The following is a 24,587-nucleotide window of genomic DNA, read 5'->3' as shown; positions in this document are numbered from 1 at the left end:
TCTTTAATTTTTTTAATGTTTTGTTTATTTTGAGAGAGAGAGCACGAGCAGAGGAGAGGCGGAGAGAGGGGGGGAGAGAGAGAGAATCCCAAGCAGGTTCCACACTGTCAGTGCAGAGCCTGATGCAGGGCTCTAACTCAGGAACCTGAGCTGAAATCAGAAGTCAGATGCTTAACCTATTGAGTAAGACGCTTAACCTATTGAGCCATCCAGGAGCCGCAGTACTTAATTGTTCTCATTTTTCCAAAAGGAATCTGAAAACACATGTTTTCAAATGTTAAGCAATTGCCCCAAATCATACGTACGTGAAGTGGTGCAGCAGGGGATTCCATCCCTAGGAATTCTACTCTGGAGGCCATGAGGTAAAATACGATGCCATCCAGGGCTGCCTTTCTAATTACTTTGAAATGTTTACGTTCTGGGCACCCGCTGGAATGTAAGCTGCATGAGGGCGCTTCTTTTGGAAGCTACTGTTTATCCCCAGGTTAGAGAACACAGCCTGCTAGCAAGTCCCTCAATACGCTCTGAAAAGTGGGATAAATTTTAACTCGAAAAAAACTGTCGGGCTCAGCAAAAAAACTTAAAACTTGAAGCCTCTTTAGGACTGCCAAGAGCCAAGTCTTGGTGGCTGGAGGGAGCAAAACGCGAGGCACCCTTCAGTGAGGTCTGGGAGACTGGCTGGCAGAGGGGAGTGGCTGCAAAAGAACGACTATTTTGAGCACAAGTTTTATTGACCGAATAGATTTCAAAAAGGAGATGCGCTAAGGCGCAAGAGGGAGTTAACGCGAAGGGTAACAGGCGACACCATCCTAGAGGTTAGAAGCAAGGGCGCCGGGACGAAGACCGCGGAAGCGTGCCTATGAAACCCGCCCCAACGCGACTGCTTCGCCCCCAGAGTGCCGTGGGATTGGCCCCGTAGCCCCGCCCATTCGGGTGATCCCGCCTCATAAGATCAGCGCAGGGTAACCCGGAAGCGGTTGTGAGGCGCCTCAGCGCGCTGCAGTTCCCTTTTCCGGTCGGCGTGGTTTTGTGAGCGGAGCCACCGCGGTGCCTGGGCCTTCACCATGAGCGTCCCGGCCTTCATTGATATCAGTGAGGAAGATCAGGTGTGCTCCCGGGCCGCGACCGCCGTCAGGGTGGGGTTGGGGGAGTCCTCAAGGATGTGAGGGGCTGAGTCAGGGCTGAGTCGGGGCTGAGCCGGGACCAGGCGGGTGGGACGCCGCCCCGCGGTGTCGCCGCGGAGCTGAGAGCCGCACATCACATCACACACGCGAATAGGGAGGCCGTGAGGCAAGGCGCTAATTTGTGGCCTGGAGTAGCATTAGCACGCCGGCCGCCCGTTCCAGCGCTTGGCCCGAGACTTTACACCCAGCTAGCTTCCTGGTTGGCGTGGGGACATTTCCAATCCGAGTCACTTCTGACGACACTACCTTTTGACTGACTGGGAATGGTGTCTGCTTCCGCCTCCCAAATGCAGCCACATCCGGAGTGGGAGGTGGCGAATCTTTAGACAGCATAAGCAGTCTAGGGTAAAGTAATTTTGTACTAAAGGTGAAAATGGTTTTATTATGCGATCACAGAGGCACAGGTGACCCTACTTTTATACATAGGCCGTATCTTTCTTGTGCAGGAGTGAGAGTTATGAAAGCTGAAAATAGAACGTCAGTTTCACCCTCACATCTGGTGAACCATCCTAATATTTAAAAATTTCCTATTTCGGGCTTGGTCTTTTGTATGCATGACTTAACATTTCTCAGTTTTTTTCCATAACAAAAGTTAAACTTTAGTTGGTGGGAGTTAAAATATACATGAAACGTATTTTCACTAAGTTGAGTTTGTAGAACTGAAAACCGTATTCTGTGAAATCGCAAGTGTTTTGTATTTTTTGCTACTCCACTTAAATGGAAATTTCGTTTCCATAGAAGAAAACGCCATTACTGCCCTAAGATATCTCGTGGAATTACAGATGGGATTCCCACTCCCTCCCCCATGGTAAAAGCACATTCTCAGCCCTGAAGAGCAAAGAAAGGGGGAGAGGAGAAAAGACTAGGGAGGGAGTTGAGCACTTAGAAAGGAAAATGTAGAAGACCATGAAAAAAACCATATATGGATATTAATGGAGTGATATTAGCAACAAATTGGCTATTAGATTACCCATAAAAAGTATTTGATTTTAACATAGGAGGGAATTTGTAGCAGGGAACAGGAAGTTCTTGTCATTGCCCACATTTCAGTTTTAAAGTGTTTCTACTTAGGTTATGCTACTCTTGTAATACAACAGTTTGACACCAGCTATTCTTTTCAGGTAGCTAATGTGATTGCTTCAAAAATTTAACTTCAAATTCTATGTTTGATTAGAGTTCAGAAATGTAGTTCAGAATTTTGTCGTTCACTTGTACTTCTCTACAGCCACTTGGAGCCGGTGAGCATGACAGATAAAAACAATAAGCTGTTGATTGAACGATTCTTAGAAAAAATTTGCTTTGTATCAACAAAGCAGAAGCTGAACGAATGCTTTTTTTTTTTTTTTCTATTTTTTTGGACAGTTTCCTTCATAGAAAACATGTTCCCCAGTGGTGTTTTTGTGTTCTGTGGTGACATTTGTTTCATGAAATCTTGTTTATAATAGCAACTCACAGGTGAAGTTACTATGTTGTTATCTGAAAGGGTAGCACCATCAGACCTACAGATAAAATGTACTTTTCTTAGGCAGCCAAACATGTTTGTGGGCTCAGAAAATGTGATACCTATACATTTACTAATGGTATTCTTTCATCTCCCTGTTTCAGTTTTTCATTTTATTATTTTAAATACCGTCTACATTCATGTTTGGCTGCCATAAATACCAAGGCCTCAAAAGAACAACTTACTAAATATTATATGCATTAGAATAGAAAATGTCTGAATACCTGAATGCGAAACTGTAGTTCTGTTTTTTAGGTCCAGAGGTGCTCTCTGATCCAGATATGTATTTTGCATTCTAAAAGATTAGTTATAAAGTAGATCCAGTTTGAAAAGTATTATATTCGGGGCGCCTGGGTGGCTCAGTCGGTTAAGCAGCTGACTTCAGCTCAGGTCATGATCTCATGGTCCGTGAGTTTGAGCCCCACGTTGGGCTCTGTGCTGACAGCTCAGAGCCTGGAACCGGTTTCAGATTCTGTGTCTCCCTGTCTCTGACCCTCCCCCGTTCATGCTCTGTCTCAAAAATAAATAAACGTTAAAAAAAAAAAAAAAAAAAAGAAAAGTAGTATATTCAAGACATCATTCAAAGGCATCATGCTTTTATCTTTGTGTCTCCCAAAATGGTGGTCTCAGATAGGTTCTCAGACGTTTTATTGACACTTGATTACCTACTTGCCAAGGTAATGGCAAATGTCTACCTTTTTAAGATAGCTGTATTATGTAGCAATAAAATTGCATTTCTTTAAAACAAGTTGAATTTTTACCACGTCAGATTAATTCTCCTCCACATACAGAACCCTCCTCAAAACAGCTCCTCAAAAAAGAAGTTTTTTATGCACTGGAAGTTCAACAGCATATAGGTGATAGAGAAATTCTGAAGGTGATCCATGTGGGCCATAGTGGGTTTGTGTAGTCTCTTGGGTTTGTCGAAAATCTGTGGCTCCTGTGGGGTTGTGATGAGGGCTAAGGTGGGGGAGAGGCACTTCAGCATAATAATTTAAAGTCATCATTAAGTATAGTATTTACATCCCCTCCTCCCCTCCCCCCCCCCCCCCCCCCCCCGAAAAAGAATGGTTTGGGATTTTCCATTTTGGCATTGCCGGTTTTATAGATGTTTATCAGTCTTACTTGATTCAATAGGCTGCTGAACTTCGAGCTTATCTGAAATCTAAAGGAGCTGAAATTTCAGAAGAGAATGCAGAAGGTGGACTTCATGTAGATTTGGCTCAGATTATTGAGGCTTGTGATGTATGTCTGAAGGAAGATGATAAAGGTTTGTTTTTAATTTTTTGTAATATTTCTTACTGATCATAAAGGATCTACTTTTAAATTTTTCTTGTAAGTTGTATTTGTTGTAGAACTGTTAAGCCTTGTTTGTTTTTAATCTTCTCTTTGCATATACTTTCGGTTTATTTTAATCTGTATACTTATGAAGTCGGCTATATTGATAAAACATCTTTTTTACATCAGTTGTGTATTTTGAATGTTAGGTGCATACACTCAATACTGATAATTTCAGGGTGAACTGAAGAAAAATGAAGCTCTTCTTTCCTTTTTATAGGTTTATATTAATATCAAATTGGATAGGGGCACCTGGGTGGCTCTGTCAGTTAAGCATCCAGCTTTGGTTTGGATTATGATCTCAGGGTTTGTGAGTTCAAGCCCTGCGTTGGGCTCTGTGCTGACAGCTCAAAGCCTGGAGCCTTCTTCAGATCCTGGGTCTCCCTTTCTCTCTGCCCCTCCCCTACTTGTACTCTTGTCTCTCACAAAAATAAATAAAACGTTGAAAATTTTAAATATCAAATGGGATATAATTTCAAGTAATCTAAAAGACATTTACTTAATTGGCTAGTTCCCTGTTTATTGACATAAATGGGAAATTTTGAACATTGGGAATTTTGTGATCTTTAGTTAAGGTTTGAGATTAAACTTGGTATATAGTCAGTATCTTACACTCAAAAATCAATGACTCAGGAAGTTGACAGGTTTCATTTCTTAAATAATTTTCTGTTTATATGTAAAAGTTTTTTTCAGTTGGGAAAGCATTCTAGCCTAAGACCTAACCAATAACTTCTAAATTATTGAATATTTTGTCAATAAAAATTGACGCCATATATTTGACATGTAAATCAGTCTTCTACTGGTTGAAAACCAAACCTTACATAATAATTTCTTTTTTCTTTAATAAAATGTACAAATTGCTTTCTGGATGTTAGCTATATAACAGAATTGGTTTCATTTGAATTCACATATAATATATTTTTAGCATAATGCACATTATTGAACTGTTTTACAGTAGCCAGGTCCATCTTCCTAAAGTGTCTTATGTTTAATGGTCTTTGGTGTTTTAAAACACTGGAAATATATATTTAATTAGACATGTTAAGTATGATAGCATTGCTACTGTGTTATCCATACATGTATAGATGTTGAAAGTGTGATGAACAGCGTGGTATCGCTTCTATTGATCCTGGAACCGGACAAGCAAGAAGCTCTGATTGAAAGCCTATGTGAAAAGCTGGTCAAATTTCGGGAAGGTGAACGCCCGTCTCTGAGACTGCAACTGTAAGTTAAGAACTGAAAGAGGGTTGGTTTTTCAAGGGTCTCTTTTTATGTCACTATCATTTAATGGTTGAAAGCAAGAATTCTGGAACTTGGCTGTCAGCTGTGACTCTTAATTAGTGTAACCTTGGACAAGTCATTTAACCTTCTGGGCCCCATTTCCCTCCTTGTAATGTGAAGTATTAATAGTATTTGTCTTAGATTTGTCCTGAGAGCAAATAATCTCAGCTTAATCATCATAATTGCTGATCTCAAACACTGTTTTATTATTTGTTTGTTAACCAGGCTAAGCAACCTTTTCCATGGGATGGATAAGAATACTCCTGTAAGATATACAGTATATTGCAGCCTCATTAAAGTGGCAGCATCTTGTGGGGCCATCCAGTATATTCCAACTGAGCTGGATCAGGTAAGTTATTATGTGGAATACTTGTTCTGCATATATGAAGTATAGATTTAATTTATAGCTAAAGTAAATAGCAAATATGTATGTTCTGAAGTTATCTTTTAAATGGTGAAAGTATGTTCAGCTGTGTTCACTAAATTTCCTGCTTTTGTCAATCTTGTAGGTTAGAAAATGGATTTCTGATTGGAACCTCACCACTGAAAAGAAACATACCCTTTTAAGGCTCCTTTATGAGGCACTTGTGGATTGTAAGAAAAGGTACTCAGAATTGGTGTACTAACTTAAAACTTCACAGGCTATATAGCAGTCGAGGCTGTTTTTAAAAACAAGTAGGGTGATTTTGTTCTATTTTATTCTTCACAGAGTTGCTGTAAATGTATTTCTGTAAATTTCATCTAAGTTAAACATAACTGCAAAGTTTAAAAGTTTTTCCCGTCTTTCAGCTTTTTAAAAAGCAAAACTTGCTTTTGTTCCAAAAAATGGTACAGCTGTTCATCTGAAAGCTGTATATAACTTTAGACTAAGGTGTTTAATGATGCTTTGATGTCTTAGTATGGGATGTAGTGCTCCCACTTCTGTTTAATGATAGTGAGGGTTTATCAAAGTTTCCACAAAGTCTCTTAAATAAACAGTACTTCCGAGATCAAATTTTGCAATAGACTCTACTAAATGAGTACCTATTTAAATGGCTTCTGCAAGGTCTTGGGTTTCTAAGGCTTGTAATTCAGCCTAGCTAATTGCATGCCCAAAGTACTTATTCTATATACCCAGCTTTGGGATGCTTACCAAATGATAGGCTTGGCTCAGTTTTCAGAACTAATGTTGAAAGATAATCTTACTTTTTTGACTTAGCTTTTCAATTTCTCTTTTCACATAGTGGTTAAATACTTTTAGAAAAAGTAAACAGCCTTCCCTTTAGTTTTATTGCACAGTTTTTATACTGGCTTTTAGTGCTGGGTATTTAGTATATTAGAGAGGGTAAACAAGGTTTCTCTTATGTTAAGTAATGTAAACTTTTTGTAGTTTTTGTTAAATTTAACAATATAGAAGGAAATTTTTGTTGTGAAAGTTGGAAAGTCGTATAAAAGAAGAGAAGCAGGGGATCTTGCATTAATAGCCTGTTTCATTCTGATCAGTGACTACTGTCTGTTATATGTTCTCACACTTATGGCAGGATTCTAGCCTGTAGTCAGTAAAATGTTAAGAGTAAATAGTTAATAACAAACACCATTTCAAATGGAGAGAACATTAAAAGCTGTTAGAGAAAGTCTTTATTTTCATTCACATTTCAAATGTGCGGGCTGTGGAGCAAGACTACTAGGATTCAAGTCTTGGCTTTTCTACTTGTATGATTCTAAATAAATTACCTAATATCTCTGTACCTCAGTTTCCAGTTTCAAAGTGGAAATAGTAGAAGTACTTAACGTCTCGTGGGGTTGCTGAAAAGATAATAACATATCTAAAGTGCTTATTGAGGCAACACTCATTGAAAGTTGGATATTATTCTTCTCTCCTTTTCCTTTTTCAAGCTCACCTTTAAGAAGGTAGTCTTTTTTCTGGTAGAGTAATTTAAAATGATGAGTGTTAACAGTTTCCCTCTGAATGTCTAGCGCTTATCAGAGACGATGACTACTCACTGGATGATTTCTCTGATTGCTGTTCAGAAGGTCTTTAGTCTATTATATGTAGAAGGGAAGTGACTAAGGTTCTAAGGAATTCCAAACTTAATTTTCAGAGACATTGAAATAGGACATATATGCTCCACTAGACTTGTCCCAGCGTTAACATACTAGAGAATACCTGCAGCATTTGTCAGAGATGATCATTCTTTCCTTTTGAAACACTGTCTTCAGTTGGTTTTTGAGGCTTCCTTCCTTCTTCCTTCCCGCTCTTTATTGAAGTGTAGGTGACATACCATATATTAATTTCAGGTGTACAACATAGTGATTCTACATTTATCTACAAGGGGCTCCTCTCTCTTGATTCTTCTCTTCGTTCACAACTTGTTTATGGGTTCCTTCTTCTCTAAACATTAGGATAACTTATTCCTGGGACTTTTTCTTTTCAGTTACATTCATTCCCTGTGCATGTTGTTTCTGATTTTGCTGTGATTTTGGGGGAGGCTGAGTACCAAATGTATTTTGAGTGAAACAGTTTTTGTGTTGCTAGGTTGTTAACATTCAGAGCAAGGCATTTCACAACCCTGGCCTCACCTACTAATATGCTAGTGGTGTCTCCTAGTCCTTAGAACAGCTGTAGTAGCTCCCATGCACTTGCAAATGCTTTGGAGGGCACCTGGTGGAGAAAGCAGCTGTGGCCTGAGTGCTCTCATTCAGTTGCATGCCTTTATTTTTACTTTTTTTTTTAAGTTTGTTTATCCTGAGAGAGAGAATGTGGGGATGGGGCAGAGAGAGAGAGGGAGAGAGAATCCCAAGCAGGCTCTGTGCCTTCAGCGCAGAGCCTGATGCAGGGCTCAATCCCACAAACTATGAGATCATGACCTGAGCTGAAATCAGGAGCTGGATGCCTAACCAACTGAGCCGCCCAGGTGCCCGTACATGCCTTTAAATACTGTATATATACTGGTGATTTTCACATTTATCTCCTCTATTTCTTCTCTGAACTCCAGATATCTATTCCTGTTAACAGCTTCATTTAGATACCCAAAAGACATCTCAAACAACATCTGCAAAAGTGAGCTATTGATTTTTCTTTCTAAATCTGTTTTTATTTTCTCCAACTCAGGAAATGCCATTTCTGTACTTCCAGTTGCTCAAAACACAAAGCTGGAATTTCTTCATGATTCTTCTTTTTGTCTTATACTCCATATCTGATCCAATATCAAATCCTGTCAGCCCTGATAAATCTAAAGTCAGACCCACTTCTCACTACTTCCATTGTTACCTTATGGTCCAAGCTACCATTATTTCTTACTTAGATTATTGAAGTAGCCTCTCAAATGGTCTCTCTTTGGGGTCTTGTCCCCCTACAGCCTTTTCTTAATACAGCTGCCAGAAAGTTTTGTTTAAAAAAAATTTTTTTTTTTTAATGTTTGTTTATTTTTGAGAGAGAGAGAGACACACACACACACACACAGTGCAAGTAGGGGAGGGCCAGAGAGAGAGGGAGACACGGAGTCAGAAGCAGGCTTCAGGCTCTGTGCTGTCAGTACACAGCCCGATGCGGGGCTCAAACCCACAAACCATGAGATCATGACCTGAGCTGAAGTCTGGCGCTCAACTGACTGAGCCACCCAGGCGCCCCTCGTTTACTTTCTAAATTAGTCTTTATGTTCCTAAGTGAGACATTTTGAAGTGTAATCTTTTTATTTTCTCCAGTCTGTAACCATGATTTTGTGAAACACAACTTCCAGCACATTTTCTTCAGGGTACATTACAAAATTCATAGGCATGCAAAACCTTTCTGACCTGGGCTCCTATCTGCTGAGGTAATTTGGGGCTGGTGGCATGCTATTTTTGTATGGTGCATTGACATACAAAAACTGTGCTTTGTTGATAGGGATATTCCCTCCTTGCATTTACCCCCAGCACGGCCTTCTTCTTGGTTATCACACCCGAGACCTAGTGAACCTGTGTCAACTGCAGAAGCACCTTTCTCTTTTGTAGTCTGGACCAGGGGCTGGCACCTTTTTTTTTTATGGTCCCCAAGCTAAAAATGGTTTTTATAGTTTTAAAATGGTTAAGAAAGAAAACCAAAGGGAGAATAATATTTTATAACATATGAACATTATACAAAATTCAAATGCCAGTGTCCATAAAATTTTAATGGAACATAGCCATACTAACTCATTTACATATTTCTACAGTTGCTTTTGCAAAGACTTGAGTAGTTGCAGCAGAGACCATATAGCCTACAAAACCTAAAATATTTACTGTCTGTCCTTTCACAGAAAGTTTGCCTGCTCTTGGTCTAGACCTATACTCCACTTTGTTCCTCTGCCTAAAACACTACTGTCATATTTAGGTTAGGTGCCTTTCTTCTATAGCACCCTCTACTTTTATCATGGCATGTAACACCCTTTGTTGAAAGGTTTGTGAGGTTGTATACTCACTGAAGGCTAGGAACCTTATTTGTCAACCATTGTGTATTCCCCAGGTGTTTGGCACATTATGGGCATTGGATAGATAAATAGTACTCACCCTAAGGAAGGACAAGAGGATGGCCATTTTATTTAAACACAAAGTTTCTGTCACACTGCTCTTTTAAATTTTAAGATTTGGGTTTTGCCCAATACACGTAAAATGTAATTTTTTTTTCCTGCTTCTGAATTAGAATTCTTAGATTCACCTTGCCCTTTTATTTATATTGGTGGTTGATGAGTGCAAATCATGTAACATTTCTTGAGTCCTTATATGTCAGATACTATGTACTTTAAATGGATTATTTTATCTGATATTTGTGAAATTAGATTTCTTTAGCTGGTAAGATATATTAGATTGAAGTATACTGTGACTACTAAAACTGGAAAATGAAATGCACATGTGCTTATAGAGTGTCACAAAATAATGAACGAGTCGAATGCAATTTTTCTTTAAAATTTTCTTTGAATTCTTACAGTTCTTTCACTATATTTAAGATGCTGGTTACCATTTAACTACTTTTATATTTACATTTGTGTGACTTAATAAACCTTAGGTTTGTAGGAAGTTTTAAAATACCATTTAACTTTCAAAAAAATAAAAATACCATTTAACTTTTTAAAATAAATGATACAGCTCCTACTGATTGTACCCAAGTTGAATCCAGATGTGTGGAAGTGTTTTTAGAAAACAAAGAAAAAAAAAATGACTTTTCCCAATTAGCTTTCTATAACTGTCTGAAAATTCATCGGTTTAAAGGAAGAAATGAAGGGTGAAGATAAACATTTTCCAAGACTTCAAATTGAATGAATGCATTTTGTGCTTTTCACTGCAGTTAAAATTGCACAGTTTTAGGGATAATTTAATTGGAAGGCTATTTTTAGTAAAGTTACTTGAATATATGGTGTTGGCTCTACTACAGCTATGCTTTCCTAACAGTTTTGAGGGCATAAAACTTTTTTTCCACCTAGGGACTTTATACTGTACTTGGTCTTCCCTTTGCCTGAAAAATTATCTAACCCTCCACCTCCAGCACTTTTCATGGCCAATTATTTTATATCCTTTAGATTTCAGCTTCTGTATCAATCCTTCAGAGAGAGACTTTCCCTGTGTACTTTCCTGTCTCTGCTGTGTTGTTACTTTTACATCACCATTTATTTCCTTCATAGCACGTGTGTGTGTGTTCTATCAATTTATGTTTTTTTTCATCATGGTAAGTGTACTCTTCAATCCTCACCCCCTATTTTCACCCATCCTTCTACCCACCTCCCCTCTGGTAATCATCAGTTTGTCTGTAGTTAAGAGTCTGTTTCTTGGTTTCTCTCTCTCTTTCCCTTTGCTCATTTGTTTTGTTTCTTAAATTCTGCATGTACATGAGATCATATGGTATTTGTCTTTCTCTGACTTACTTTACATAGTATTATTATACTCTAGCTCTATCCATGTCATTGCAGATGGCAAGATTTCATTCTTTTTTATGGCTGAATAATGTTCGATTGTGTATTTATATAACACACAATCGAACAGTATTCTATTATACACACATATGTATATGTAATATATCGTACACACACATGCATACACATATATCTTCTTTATCCATTCATCAGTTGATGGACACGGGCTGCTTCCATAGTTTGTCTGTTGTAAATAATGCTGCTATAAATATCCAGGTGCATGTATCCTTTGAATTAATGTTTTTGTATTCTTTGGGTAGATACCCAGTAGTGCGATTGCTAGAACATAGGGTAGTTCTCTTTTTAACCTCTTGAGGAACCTCCATACCGTTTTTCCACAGTGACTGCTGCACCAAGTTTGCATTCCCATCAGCAGTGCACAAGGGTTCTTTTTTTCTCCACATCCTCGCCAACACTTGTTTTTTGGCTTTTTATTTTAGCCATTCTGATGGGTATGAGGTAACACTTCATTGTAGTTTTGATTTGCATTTCCCTGATGATGTGTGATACTGAGCATGTGTTGGTTGCCATCTGTATGTCTTCTTTGGAGAAAGCCTTTTACCATTTTTTAATGGGATTATTTGTTTTTTGGGTTGTCGAGTTGTATCAGTTCTTCATATATTTTGGATACTAACCATTTAAAAGATAGGTCATTTGCAAGTATCTTCTCCCATTCCATAGATTGTCTTTTCGTTTTGTTGATTGTTTCTTTTGCTGTTAAGAAGCTTTTTATTTTGATGTAGTCCCATCAGTTTATTTTTGTTTTTATTTCTCTTGCCTCAGGAGACGTATCTTAAAAAATGTTGCTACAGTCACTGTCAGAAATTCCTTCCAGCGGTCCCCTCTAGTATTAGGGTTTCAGGTCTCACATTTAGACTTTTAATCCAATTTGAGTTTATTTTTGTGTATGGTTTTAAGAAAGTGGTCCAGTTTCATTCTTTTGCATGTAGCTCTTTTCCACAACACCATTTGTTGAAGAGACTGTCTTTTTCCCTATTGGTTATTCTTTACTCCTTTGTTGAAGATTAATAGACCATATAATTGTGGGTTTATTTGGTTATTCTTTACTCCTTTGTTGAAGATTAATTGACCATATAATTGTGGGTTTATTTGTCAGTTTCTGTTTCATTGATCTATGTGTCTATGCCAGTACCATACGGTTTTATTTTTTTATCATTTTTTCCCAATACCATACTGTTTTAATTCTTACCACCTTGTAATATAACTTGAAATCTGGAATTGTGATACCTCTAGTTTCCTTTTAATTTTTTTTTTTTTTTTAACGTTTATTTTTGAGACAGAGAGACAGAGCATGAACGGGGGAGGGGCAGAGAGAGAGGGAGACACAGAATCGGAAGCAGGCTCCAGGCTCTGAGCCATCAGCCCAGAGCCCAACGCGGGGCTCGAACTCACGGACAGCGAGATCGTGACCTGAGCTGAAGTCGGACGCTTAACCGACTGAGCCACCCAGGCGCCCCACCTCTAGTTTCCTTTTAAAGATTGCTTTGGTTACTCAGGGTTTTTTGTGGTTCCATACAAATTGTAGAATTGTTCTAGTTCTGTAAAAAAAAATTTTTTCTGTAAAAAATGTTAGTATTTTGATAGGGATTACATTAAATGTGGGGATTGGTTTGGGTTGTATACATTTTAACAGTGTTTGTTCTTCTAACCCATGAGCATGTAATGTCTTTTCTATATCTTTGCATCATCTTGAATTTCTTTGTCAGTATTTTATAGTTTTCAGAATACAGATTTTTCACCTAACTTTATTCCTAGATATTTTAGTGTTTTTTGTATGATTGTAAATTGTTTTCTTAATTTCTCTTTCTGCTGCATCATTATTAGTATATATGAAAGCAATAGATATCTGTTCATTGATTTTGTTTCCTGTGGCTTTCCTGAATTTATTTATCCATCTGATAGTTTTTTCAGAGTCTTGTGTTTTCTATATATAGTGTCTGTCATCTGCAAATGAGTTTTAGTCCTTCCTTACCAATTTGGATCCCTTTTATTTTTTATGTTGTCTGATTACTGTGGCTAGGGCTTCTAGTACTATGTTGAATAAAAGTGGTGAGAGTGGACATCCTTGTCTTGTTCCTGGCCTTAAGGGAAAATCTCTCAGTTTAAGTATGATGTTGGCTGTGGGTTTTTCATATAAGGCCTTGATTATGTTGAGTTACGTTCCCTCTGGATCTGCTTTGCAGAGGGTTTTCATGATGAATGGATGTTGTATTTTGTTAAATGCTTTTTCTGCATCTGTTGAAATGATCATATGGTCCTTATCCTTTCTCTTATTGATGTGATGTATCAGATTGATTTGCAAATATGAACCACCCTTGCATTTCTGGAATGTATCCCACTTGATCATGGAGTATGAGTTTTTTGTTTGTTTATTTTGAGAAAGAGTATGTGCATGCATGCACACGTGACCAGGGGAGGGGTAGAGAGAGGAGTGAGAAGCTCAAGCAAGGTCTGCACTGTCAGCATAGAGCCCTGTGTGGGGCTCAATCTCACAACTGTGAAATCATGACCTGTGCTGAAATCAAGAGTCAGGCACTTAACTGAGCCACCCAGGCACCCCCGGAGTGTGATTTTTTTAAATGTATTGTTGGATTCAGTTTGCTAATACTTTGTTGAGGATTTTTGCATCTATAGTCATGAGCAATATTGGCCTGTAGTTTTCTTTTTTGTATATGTGATGTCTTTATTGGTTTTGGTATCAAGCCCATAGAATAAATTTGGAAGTTTTCCTTTTTCTATTTTTTGGAATAGCTTGAGAAGAATAGGTATTAATACTTCTTTAAATGTTCAGTAGAATTCACCTGGGCCTGGATTTTTTGGTTTTTTGGGAGTTTTAAAATTACTGGTTCAGTTTCATTTCTGGTGATTGGTCTTGTTCAAATTTTGTTTAGTTTTGGTAGGTTATATGTTTCTAGGAATTTATCCATTTCTTCAGTTATTCAATTTGTTGGCATGCAGGTTTTTATACTATTCTGTTACAGTTGTTTATTTCTGTGGTGTTGGTTGCTATGTCTCCTCTTAGTGATTTTGTTTGGATCCTCTCTTTTTTTTTTTTTTTTTTAATGTGTCTTGCTAGATATTTATCAATTTTGTTGATCTTTTCTGAAAACCAACTCCTGGTTTCATTAATCTGTTTTTTTAGTTTCTGTATCCTTTTTTTTTTTAAGTTTATTTATTTATTTTGAGAGAGCAAGTAGGAGAGGGGCAGAGAAAGGGGGAGAGAGAGAATCACAAGCAGGCTCCATGCTGTCTGTGCAGAGCCTGATGTGGGGCTTGAACTCGTGAACCGTGAGATCATGACCTGAGCCAAAATCAAGAGTTGGATGCTTAATCTGAGCCCACCAGGTGCCCCTATATCATTTATTTCTGCTCTGATCTTTATTATTTCCTTCCTTTTGCTGGGTTTGGGTTTTATTCTTTTTCTAGCTCCTTTAGTTATAAAATTAGCTTGTTTGAAATTTTTCTTGCTTTTGAGGTGGTAGGTCTGTTTTACTATAAACTTCTCTCTAAAACCACTTTTGCTGTATCCCAGAGATTTTGGACTGTTGTGTTTTCATTTTTGATTGTTTCCATGTAATTTTTGATTTCTTTGATTTCTTGGTTGACTGATTCATTGTTTAGTAGCATGTTATTTAGCCTCTATGTATTTGTGCTCTTCCCAGATTTTTTCTTACGGTTGATTTCTAGTTTCACAGTGTTGTGGTCAGAAAAAAATGCATGGCATGGCTTCGACTTCTTTTTAATTTAATTTGTTGAGACTTGTTTTGTGGTCTATTCTGTGATCTATTCTGGAGAATGTTTTGTGTGCACTTGAAAAGAATGTGTATTCTGCTGTTTTAGGATGGAATGTTCTGAATATGTCTGTTAAATCCATCTGGTCCAGTGTGTCATTCAAAGCCACTGTGTCCTTGTTGGTTTTCTGTTTGGATGATCTTTTCCTCGATGTAAGTGCAGTGTTGAAGTCCCCTGCTATCATTATTATTGTATTACTATCGATTCTTTCTTTTATGTTTATTATTAATGGTTTCATATATTTGGTTGCTTCCATGTTGGGTGCATACATATTAATAATTATTATATCCTCTTGTTGGAGTGTCCCATTTATGATTATGTAGTGTCCTTTGTGTCTTGTACAGTCTTTGTTTTTATTTTTTTTTTAATGTTTATTTATTTATTTACTTATTTATTTATTTAGAGAGGGAGAGACAGAGCTAGAGCAGGGGAGGGGCAGAGAGAGAGGGAAACAGAATCCGAAGCAGGCTCTAGGCTCTGAGCTGTCAGCACGTGGGGCTCGAGCTCGCAAACCATGAGATCATGACCTGAACCGTAGTCGGACGTTCAGCTGACTGAGCCACGCAGGCTCCCCCAGTCTTTGTTTTTAAAGACTTCTGTCTGGGGGTGCCTGGGTGGCTCAGTCGGTTGAGCGTCCGACTTCGGCTCAGGTCATGATCTCACGGTCCCATCCGTAAGTTCAAGCCCCGCGTCAGGCTCTGTGCTGACCGCTCAGAGCCTGGAGCCTGTTTCGGATTCTGTGTCTCCCTCTCTCTCTGACCCTCCCCCGTTCATGCTCTGTCTCTCTCTGTCTCAAAAATAAATAAATGTTAAAAAAAAAAAAAAATTAAAGACTTCTGTCTGATGCTACCTTGGTTTTCTCTTGACATCCATTTGCATGTTAAAGGTTTTTCCATCCCCTTTCAGTCTGCAAGCCCTTGTGATCTGAAATGAGTCTCTTATAGGCAGCATATAGATGGGTCCTGTTTTGTTTGTTTTTTTAATCCACTGTGTCACCTTGTGTCTTTTGATTGGCTTGTTTAGTCCATTTACATTCAAAGTAATTATTGATGAATATGTATATATTGCCAATTTGTTATTTTCTGGTGGTTTCTACAGATTTTCTCTGGTCCTTGTTCTTTCATGGTTTGTTGGCTTTCTTCAGTGATCTACTTGGATTCCTTTTTCTTTACTCTTTGCGTATCTGTTACTGTTTCTTTGTTGTTTGTTTGTTTTGTGGTTACCATCATAGCACTTGTAATTTTTCCTTAGTTTTTGGTCTTTCCTACCAGAAGGAAAGTTGCATGATTTTTCCCATAGAGAGAGGGACCATGTCTCTGGGGCACCATTGTATTTATCATCAGCATAGTACTTGGCACATAGTAAATATTTTTGAGTGAATGGATGACAGTAAGATATTCTGAAATTCCTAAAGCAGTATTTCTTTTTAGTGATGCTGCTTCAAAAGTCATGGTGGAATTGCTGGGAAGTTACACGGAGGACAACGCTTCCCAGGCTCGAGTTGATGCCCACAGGTAATGTTAAACACATTCTGATGGGGGCTGCCTGGAGCTTGGAGGTTGAGCATCCGTGTTTTTCATACAGCAGAAATCATGTTTGCGTCTCTCAGCGATCCAGAGCCATTTGGTACTGTGTGCTCTGTGGTGATTCCACCAGAGCTACCAAAATTCATGGTTTGGTATTGGAATAACCATAGATCGCATGTGGAATAGCCACATGGTGTTTTCTGTTTAGGGTATGGCTGGTATGGGTGTCATCACCCCAACCTGAGAAGTAGAATTTAACCTAAGGTTTACCTTAATATTAAGGTCTGTAGATGAGGAAAAGTTGGTGGCTTGCTAAAAGTTAGCCCATTGCTAATGAGAATAAGGGCTTCAAACAATCCTAGGTCTATTTAGTAGCAATAATAATAGGATCAGTTTCTTAAATCTAGAAAACGGAAATAGCTTTTTTATAGTGTGTGGCTTCACAGGGATCTGTGCATGATAGGTATTGCTAGAAAGTATAGTTTGTGGATGAGATCTCTAACTGAGGTTAAGACTGCCTACATTCAAATACTCCATCTCTTAATGAGTACTTATTGGGTAATTTCTTTCTGAGCCTGTTTCATCATTGATAAAATGGGCATGATAATACTGTCTGCCGGGGTGTTGTGAGGATCAAGTGAGGTAATGCATGTAAAGCACTTAACTCAGTGTCTGGCACATGGTAAGATGCCACTGCTGTTTTGCTTACTCTTTGATTACTTTGGCCATGCTTTCTCTCCAGCTACATTTTTGTCTGCAACTACTTTATTATTTTTTTTTGTTAAAACAGATATACCTGATAAATAGATTTATTGGCCGGTTTTAATCCCAATCCGGTAACTTTTTTATGCTGTGTGTATATTGAACTCTTAGATATTTTACTGAATTAAATATATTTTGCAGTCTGTTGGCAAAAAGTTCCTGAATCTCAGGACTGAGCTTGTATTTTTGTTTTATAATTAAGGTGTATTGTACGAGCATTGAAAGATCCAAATGCATTTCTTTTTGACCATCTTCTCACTTTAAAACCAGTCAAATTTTTGGAAGGCGAGCTTATTCATGATGTAAGTACTTTAATATGGAAAATATTCTTTTCTAAATGTAACATACTAAAGCGGAGCTCTTTTTCCTTGTATTCATGAGCATGACTGTTAGATCTGGGAAGACAATTGTTTATTCTTTTTATATCAGGAACAGAATGAAATTTAGGACCAGCCTTTTTTTCCAATCACTGAATGTACCTGTTCTTTCTCCCTTTCCTTCATCTCCTTACTTGCCTGTTATGAACTTAAATAATACAAATTTCTTCTTGTATGTGGTGTCAGCCAGCCCCAGTTAGGAGCATAAATCTGATATTTAAACACACATGAACACACTTTTCAAGTACAAGTATAAATAAAGACAGTTTGGGTTAGTTTCCATTTATACTATGCCTTTACTACTCAGGGTAAATCACTTAGAGCTCACTGAATTTACTGATTCTTTCATCTAAGTGTGTCTTAATGAAAGCAAATGGTTTAAATGGTAATTTTATCAAATAGATTGATATTTCTGCACTAAAAGAAGCATAGAGAGTTTTATTGCTGAGATTTAGTGCCTTAAAAATATCTTGAGTATAAATCTTGATTCTGTATTGAATATTATATCTTTATTTTCTGTCTGTAGCTTTTAACCATTTTTGTGAGTGCTAAGTTGGCATCGTATGTCAAATTTTATCAGAATAATAAAGACTTCATTGATTCACTTGGTAAGTTTTGGAGTTTATTCTTGGGAGGGGTATAAAGAAAAATGGGAACATGCTATTCTTGAGCTCACATATACAGTGAGATCCAGCAGATACGACTGTGGCCTTTTGTATAGATTATCCTAACCATGTATAATAGAACAGCAACAAACCTAGGTGGACAGTTTAAAAGATTACTCAGAATGAATTGGGAATTGGAAACCAAGGAGGTGTAAAGGGTAGCATTTGTGGTGGAAAGAACATGAAACTAGGAACCTGAGAACCTGGGCCTTTTTTTCTCTCCATAAGAACTTGTTGGACTTTAGGCCTTTCTTCTAGATCTACTAGACCAGCCTGCTTTGAGATAAAGTTCTAGCAAGAAGCAGGTGCTTAGAGGAGATTCAAATAGAAGTAGTTCCATTGATATATGTGTTTGTAAATGGTGGATGGGGATGGAGCAGAAAAGCAACTTCAGGGATCACCATTAGTTTGATCATAATGGCAACTTTTAGATGTACTCATTTTAATAGCTGACAAAATTTTGATGACTAAAGCTGCTTTATTTAAAATCAAATTATTTGTTTGTAAACGACCTTTTATTCCTTACATTTTGGGGGCTTTTTTTAAAAAGAAGCCATAGTTACATAATTGAAACAAATGGGTCCCCCCCCCCCCCCCCCGTCTAATATATTGTATGCTTGGTGCACACCACCCCCCCCCCATTAACAAATTCTAGAAGTGTATGGTATTGTTAGGCAGATCTAAGTGAAGCTGTAGATGGAATTGGAAATGAAGTTACATGATGGGAGAAACTTTCTTTAACTACAGCTTGTTGAAGACAGCATAGTCTTAGCTTTATATGATTTTAATCTTTGAGTTTTCTTTCTAGATAATCAGAGCTTAGTGTTTGGTAAGTTGAATTGAATCTTACCCTCACTGAGCAAATTCTATATACATTCAGTATTTTATTTCCTTCTGGAGCATGATTTTAACATACTAAAATTCAAAGAGAAAAATTAGAAAATCTGTAGTTGAACAGATTTATATTGTTTTAAAATGACCATTTTTTGGAGAGTGAAGTCAACTATGAAACTAAGGTACTTTGTTTTTCTACTAGGCAATAACCAGAATACTTTAGAGGTTGGTTATAGTTTCCATGTTAATATTGAATTGTTAGTTTCCTGGTTTGGGACATAGATGAAAAATACATTTATAATTTATTTTGATTATATTATTAGTCCTCAATTTGGTAATCATTAATTTCTATCCCTTGTACATTTTTCTGCAGTCATTGGAATTGGGGAAGATTGAATTATTCCGAACATAATAAGGCACTTGAAATACACCAAGATAAAGTAGATGCAAGTGTGTTTGTGTAGAATGCTTTGCCAGGTGCACTAGACCCAGAAAACCACATTCTGTCCCAGTTAATTTGTTTTGTGGCATGAAGCTATGTGATGGAATGTTAATGTCAGCAACCTCTTTATTTACGCACCAAGGAAAAAGGAGTAGTAATTAACACTTTGACACTCCCCCATTGATGTGTAATTGACTGTTTCAAAGGAGCACTGGTTCATAAGCTATTGCATGCATTAAAATTACGTTTTCTATATTGCAGCATTTTAAGACAAGGGTCAGTGACAATGCAGAAATTGCTCAATGATGCACATTTTTTTATTACTGCATTAAGGTTTTGACATATTAGTAATGAATAAATGTTTCCATAAAATTAGATTTTTTTATAACTTTAAAATTGAAATATGACACAGAACACTGTGACTTCCTCTTCAAAGGTAATGTTCTAGTTTCATGAAACAAAGCACAGCTTTCTACAAGTCTTTAACTCATACTTCACTGGCTTAATAGTTTTGATTTTGAGAACAAGAGTTCTAATGGCTTTAAGTTTGGGTCTTGTTTTAAAGTATCATCAATTTGATATGTTTTTAAATGCCAGTTTCCACGTGTAAGACAGATCAGGTTTTACATAATTCACTCTAGAAATAATCTTCATTTATCTGATAAATTTTTAAATATATGGCAAGCTTGTAACTACACAGAGGGTAGCAGAAAAGAGTTATTTATATGTATATTTATGTCAAAAGATTTTAGAAACTTTAGGAGTGTCTATCATTTTATCATACTAAAAGAGAACTGTGTGTACCCAGAGAACTGGGAATGTTAAAGAATTTTCTTGTACTTGAAAATATTTAGTAGTAGTTCTCTGTGATAGGAAGAACATAGAGTAACGTTTCTAATTTATGGTGCCAACTCGAAATCAAATTCTCCATTTTGCCGTTAGTTTCTTGAACACATATGCAAATTAGCGATCTTTTATTAGAAATTTGTAAAAGATACTTTAGGCAAAACATCTTATTAAATGTGTATTTTTGGTTTTACATGTATTACTAACATTTATTGCAAATCAGAATCTGGTTACGAATATCTGGATTCTACAGGTGGCATCAGTTTATCAAAAACACTTTGTTTTATTAACACTGACAACTTGGGCCAACAGTAAGCATTATCTTGTGTCAACTGAATTGCCCTAACATGTCTACATGTAATCCGGTGTTACACAGTTGCTACCTTCTTGCTTCAGAAAGTTAATCAGCATCTAATTTGCATTTGTTAATTAGGGTTAATGTGCACTAATTGATTTTTTGATGCTTGTAGATTTCCATTAAACCCGGTTAGCAATACTTACTTGGATACCTCATTCATTTGAGTTATGATGATCATGTTTTTGTTGAATCTGTGCCAGGTAGAAAGCCTGCATCATAATTACAGCTAATTAACAGATGATTATGTCCTATATTAATGGGCTTCCCTTGTCTTCTGCTAATATATGTTATAAATTTCAAGTTTATTTATGGAGTGCTTAGAACTTTTTTAACAATAGAAACTTGAGGCTCTTAATTATTAGAGGGTACATGATTGATCATTTGCTCAGTTTACATTATTTGAAATTTTAGAGAAAAGGAATGTGTAATTTTAGATTAATTTAGGAAGCTCGTTTTATATAATTAATAAATTAGCATCAAATCAGCAAAGTAGGATATTGTGTTATAATTCCGCTTTTTCCACTTAGGAGCAGGTAATAATTAGAATATTCAGGATTTGTAAATATTTATTTGCTTATTAGTTGTTTATGTTATAAGCGAATGTATTTTTTAAGCCTAGTACTGTCACTTTGACTATACGTTAGTCATTTAATCTCTTCGCTTTTCACATTTTCTTGTTTTTTAAAGTGAAAGCATCAGGACTAGGTAATTTGTTAAGTTTCCTTTTGGGTTTCGCAGTTGTTTGTGATCTGAATAATTGTAACAGCAGGTTTCATTAGAAATTATAAGGCAGAATTTGAATTATTTGTACAGTTTTCTACTTCAAGTATCCTTGTTAATGGTACTGTTCCATTTCATCTAGTACTAATCAGTGTAGCCTGTAATTGTTTTTTTTTTTTTTTAATTTTTTTTTTTTAATGTTTTTATTTATTTTTGAGACAGAGAGAGGCAGAGCATGAGCAGGGGAGGGGCAGAGAGAGAGGGAGACACAGAATCTGAAGCAGGCTCCAGGCTCTGCGCTATCAGCACAGAGCCCGACGCGGGGCTCGAACTCATGGACTGTGAGATCATGACCTGAGCTGAAGCCGGACGCTTAACCGACTGAGCCACCCAGGCGCCCCAGCCTGTAATTGTTAAATGATAAACACACTTTTGCAGTTTTGACTTAAGTGTTAAATCCAAAGTGACCTAAAGGGAAATGGAATGTTTTTGTAACTGAGTGTATATGAAAATATTTTAAGGCTTCATGTTTACTAGTAATACTGACAAAAAGTAGATAAGGAATCCTGTGTTTAAATAGAGAACAAAGAATAAAAATAAGTTTAAGTAAAAATGTTCTTATGAAATGAACTTTGTACATTTTATCTCCTAAAATGTAGAACTAAAACGTGTAAAATGTGCAGAACTTTAAGGGCTTAAAAAATACCATTTTATAGCTCATTCTTTTTTTTTTTTAATGTTTATTTTATTCTTGAGAGAGAGAAGACAGAGCATGAGCGGGGCAGGGGCAGAGAGAGAAGGAGATACAGAATCCTAAGCAGCTACAGGCTGTCCGCACAGAGCCCAACGCAGGGCTCAAACTCACGAGCCGTGAGATCATGACCTGGCCAAAGTCGGGCGCTTAACCAACTGAGCCACTCAGGTGCCCCTGTAGCCCATAACTTTGTTCCTATCCAAAGTTCTTAACTTTGAACCTATCACCTGTGGCAGTGTAGTAGTAAAGAAATGTGGTTCTAGAAAAATAATTGTAATATTCCACAATTTATTTATGGGGTCAGTTTATGGTTTGCAGATATAAGCAGCTTTGTCAGAATTACTCTGTAAGTGCTCTCACAGTGACTTCCACAAGAGTTTGATACAATAGTTGTGATTCTTCAGATCTTTAGTGTGGATATTCATCAGGCTTTACCCCTGTGTTATTCAGGTCTATTACATGAACAGAATATGGCAAAAATGAGACTGCTTACTTTTATGGGAATGGCAGTGGAAAATAAAGAAATTTCTTTTGATACAATGCAGCAAGAACTTCAGATTGGAGCCGATGATGTTGAAGCATTTGTTATTGATGGTAAGGCAGAACATTTTCATTTTTTTCCTAGAATTTCTCTTCTACCTTGCGGAATAGAAGAGTTTGTATCTTGAAACTGAGTCATATGCTAACAAAGCTAGAGTCTCTTACAGCAGATGTGTATGTTTTGCAGACTATTTTTGCAGCATGGTGAAAATTCACTGGAAATACAAATTGCTATGTGATTTTTGGTGTTCTGTCCCTTGAAATCATACAGAATAAAGGCCTTTAGGCAGTATACTACAGTGGTTAAGAGCCTAGATTTTAAGTATCAGACCTAGTTTGAGGGCCAAGTCTTCTGTGAAACAGAAAAGTAGGAGTTACTACGTAGTTGTGAGGATTAAATGAATGAATACAGGTAAAGCACTTAGCCCAATGCTTGGCACATAGTAAATGATCTGTAAATATTGATCATTATCAGTTTTTTACAAATGGCCAGAAATAATTGCATTATAAAGTGATTTAATTGTTAGAAATTTCTTTCTGGGCTTTTTAAATTTGAAAGTTAGGGGAATTGTACGGTCAGGATTAATAAAACGTACAGAAGTGTTGACATGGTTTCTTTTTAATGCTCTAAGTCTCAAATGGTCCAAAAAGAAGTAATATTAGGTAGGAAATTAGTATTCCCCCCCCATATGTGATTGTAGGGGAGAACACTTAGAATTTGTAATAAAAACTGTACGTGATATTCAGTGTAGATTTGCCTGCCCAGCAACCATAGGACAAATGCATGACCTTCCTCTTGGTTCCATCACATTGCTGTGCTTGTTATTAGATTGAAAGAGTCAGTTTGTAAAATATTTGAAAATTGTAAGGTTTTATTGTGGTTTACTTAGTTTTATATCTTAGCTGTTTTTCTTGGGAATTCTCCATATAACATATCATGTAAACCATCTTTTTTCAGCGGTAAGAACTAAAATGGTTTACTGCAAAATTGATCAAACCCAGAGGAAAGTAGTTGTGAGGTAAGACACTTAAGATTTTGCAGCATTTTGTAGAACAATTTAGTTTGTTCTCATTATTTCAACTTAAATGTTTAGAGAATGAAGGTGGTGTTCTTACCAGTTGACTGTAGTTAAATAGTTGCTATTTATCATAATTTTATTAAAGTTCAGACTGAATGTGATTAGCTTATTTAATGAAAGAGTCCTATTTTCCAGCACATTTCATTTAATGGCTCAGCATTGGCTAGAATACTAATGACTTTTGTGTCTGGTGTATGTAGTTCAGGAAAATAGAACGTTTAGCATCAATATGGTAAAGATTTTTAAAAAATAATTTAGAAGCGTAAGAGAATTAGAAGCTTATGCCTTTTATGTATATTTAACCTTGTTTTTGGCTAGATACAAGTGTGTAGTATTGTAAAAGAATGCCAGAAGGATAAAAGATTAACAACTTTGTTTTTAATTTTTCAATTTTTAGTCACAGTACACATCGGACATTTGGAAAACAGCAGTGGCAACAACTGTATGACACACTTAATGCCTGGAAACAAAACTTGAACAAAGTGAAAAACAGCCTTTTGAGTCTTTCTGATACATGAATTTTTATGCTATATAGAAAATTTTGTTCTTTTTGGAAAAAATCCAAATCATAGTAAAAAAAACTTCAATTTGACTACAGTCTGGACATTTATTGTCTTAAAAGAAATGTAAAAAGTCACAAATTTCAGAGAATACAAAGTAATAA

The 24,587-nt window shown here is 36.8% G+C and overlaps 1 protein-coding gene across 1 annotated transcript; it reads left to right on the top strand.

Moving 5' to 3' along the window:
• The first annotated feature begins 973 nt into the window (after window positions 1-973).
• EIF3M (eukaryotic translation initiation factor 3 subunit M) lies at window positions 974-24,515 on the top strand. The gene is made up of 11 exons (XM_078433354.1): window positions 974-1,106; window positions 3,823-3,955; window positions 5,109-5,247; window positions 5,530-5,653; window positions 5,814-5,908; window positions 16,451-16,534; window positions 17,511-17,610; window positions 18,212-18,293; window positions 22,755-22,898; window positions 23,803-23,863; window positions 24,321-24,515. The coding sequence occupies exons 1-11, from the start codon at window positions 1,065-1,067 to the stop codon at window positions 24,439-24,441; spliced, it is 1,125 nt and encodes a 374-aa protein (XP_078289480.1). The 5' UTR covers window positions 974-1,064; the 3' UTR covers window positions 24,442-24,515.
• The last annotated feature ends 72 nt before the right edge of the window (window positions 24,516-24,587 follow it).

This window comes from Panthera onca, chromosome D1 (genome assembly GCF_046562875.1).
Source record: "Panthera onca isolate mPanOnc1 chromosome D1, mPanOnc1 haplotype 2, whole genome shotgun sequence".
Classification (NCBI taxonomy): domain Eukaryota; kingdom Metazoa; phylum Chordata; class Mammalia; order Carnivora; family Felidae; genus Panthera; species Panthera onca.
The sequence above is the reverse complement of the archived record's forward strand: the minus strand, read 5'-3'. Positions and strand labels throughout refer to the sequence as shown.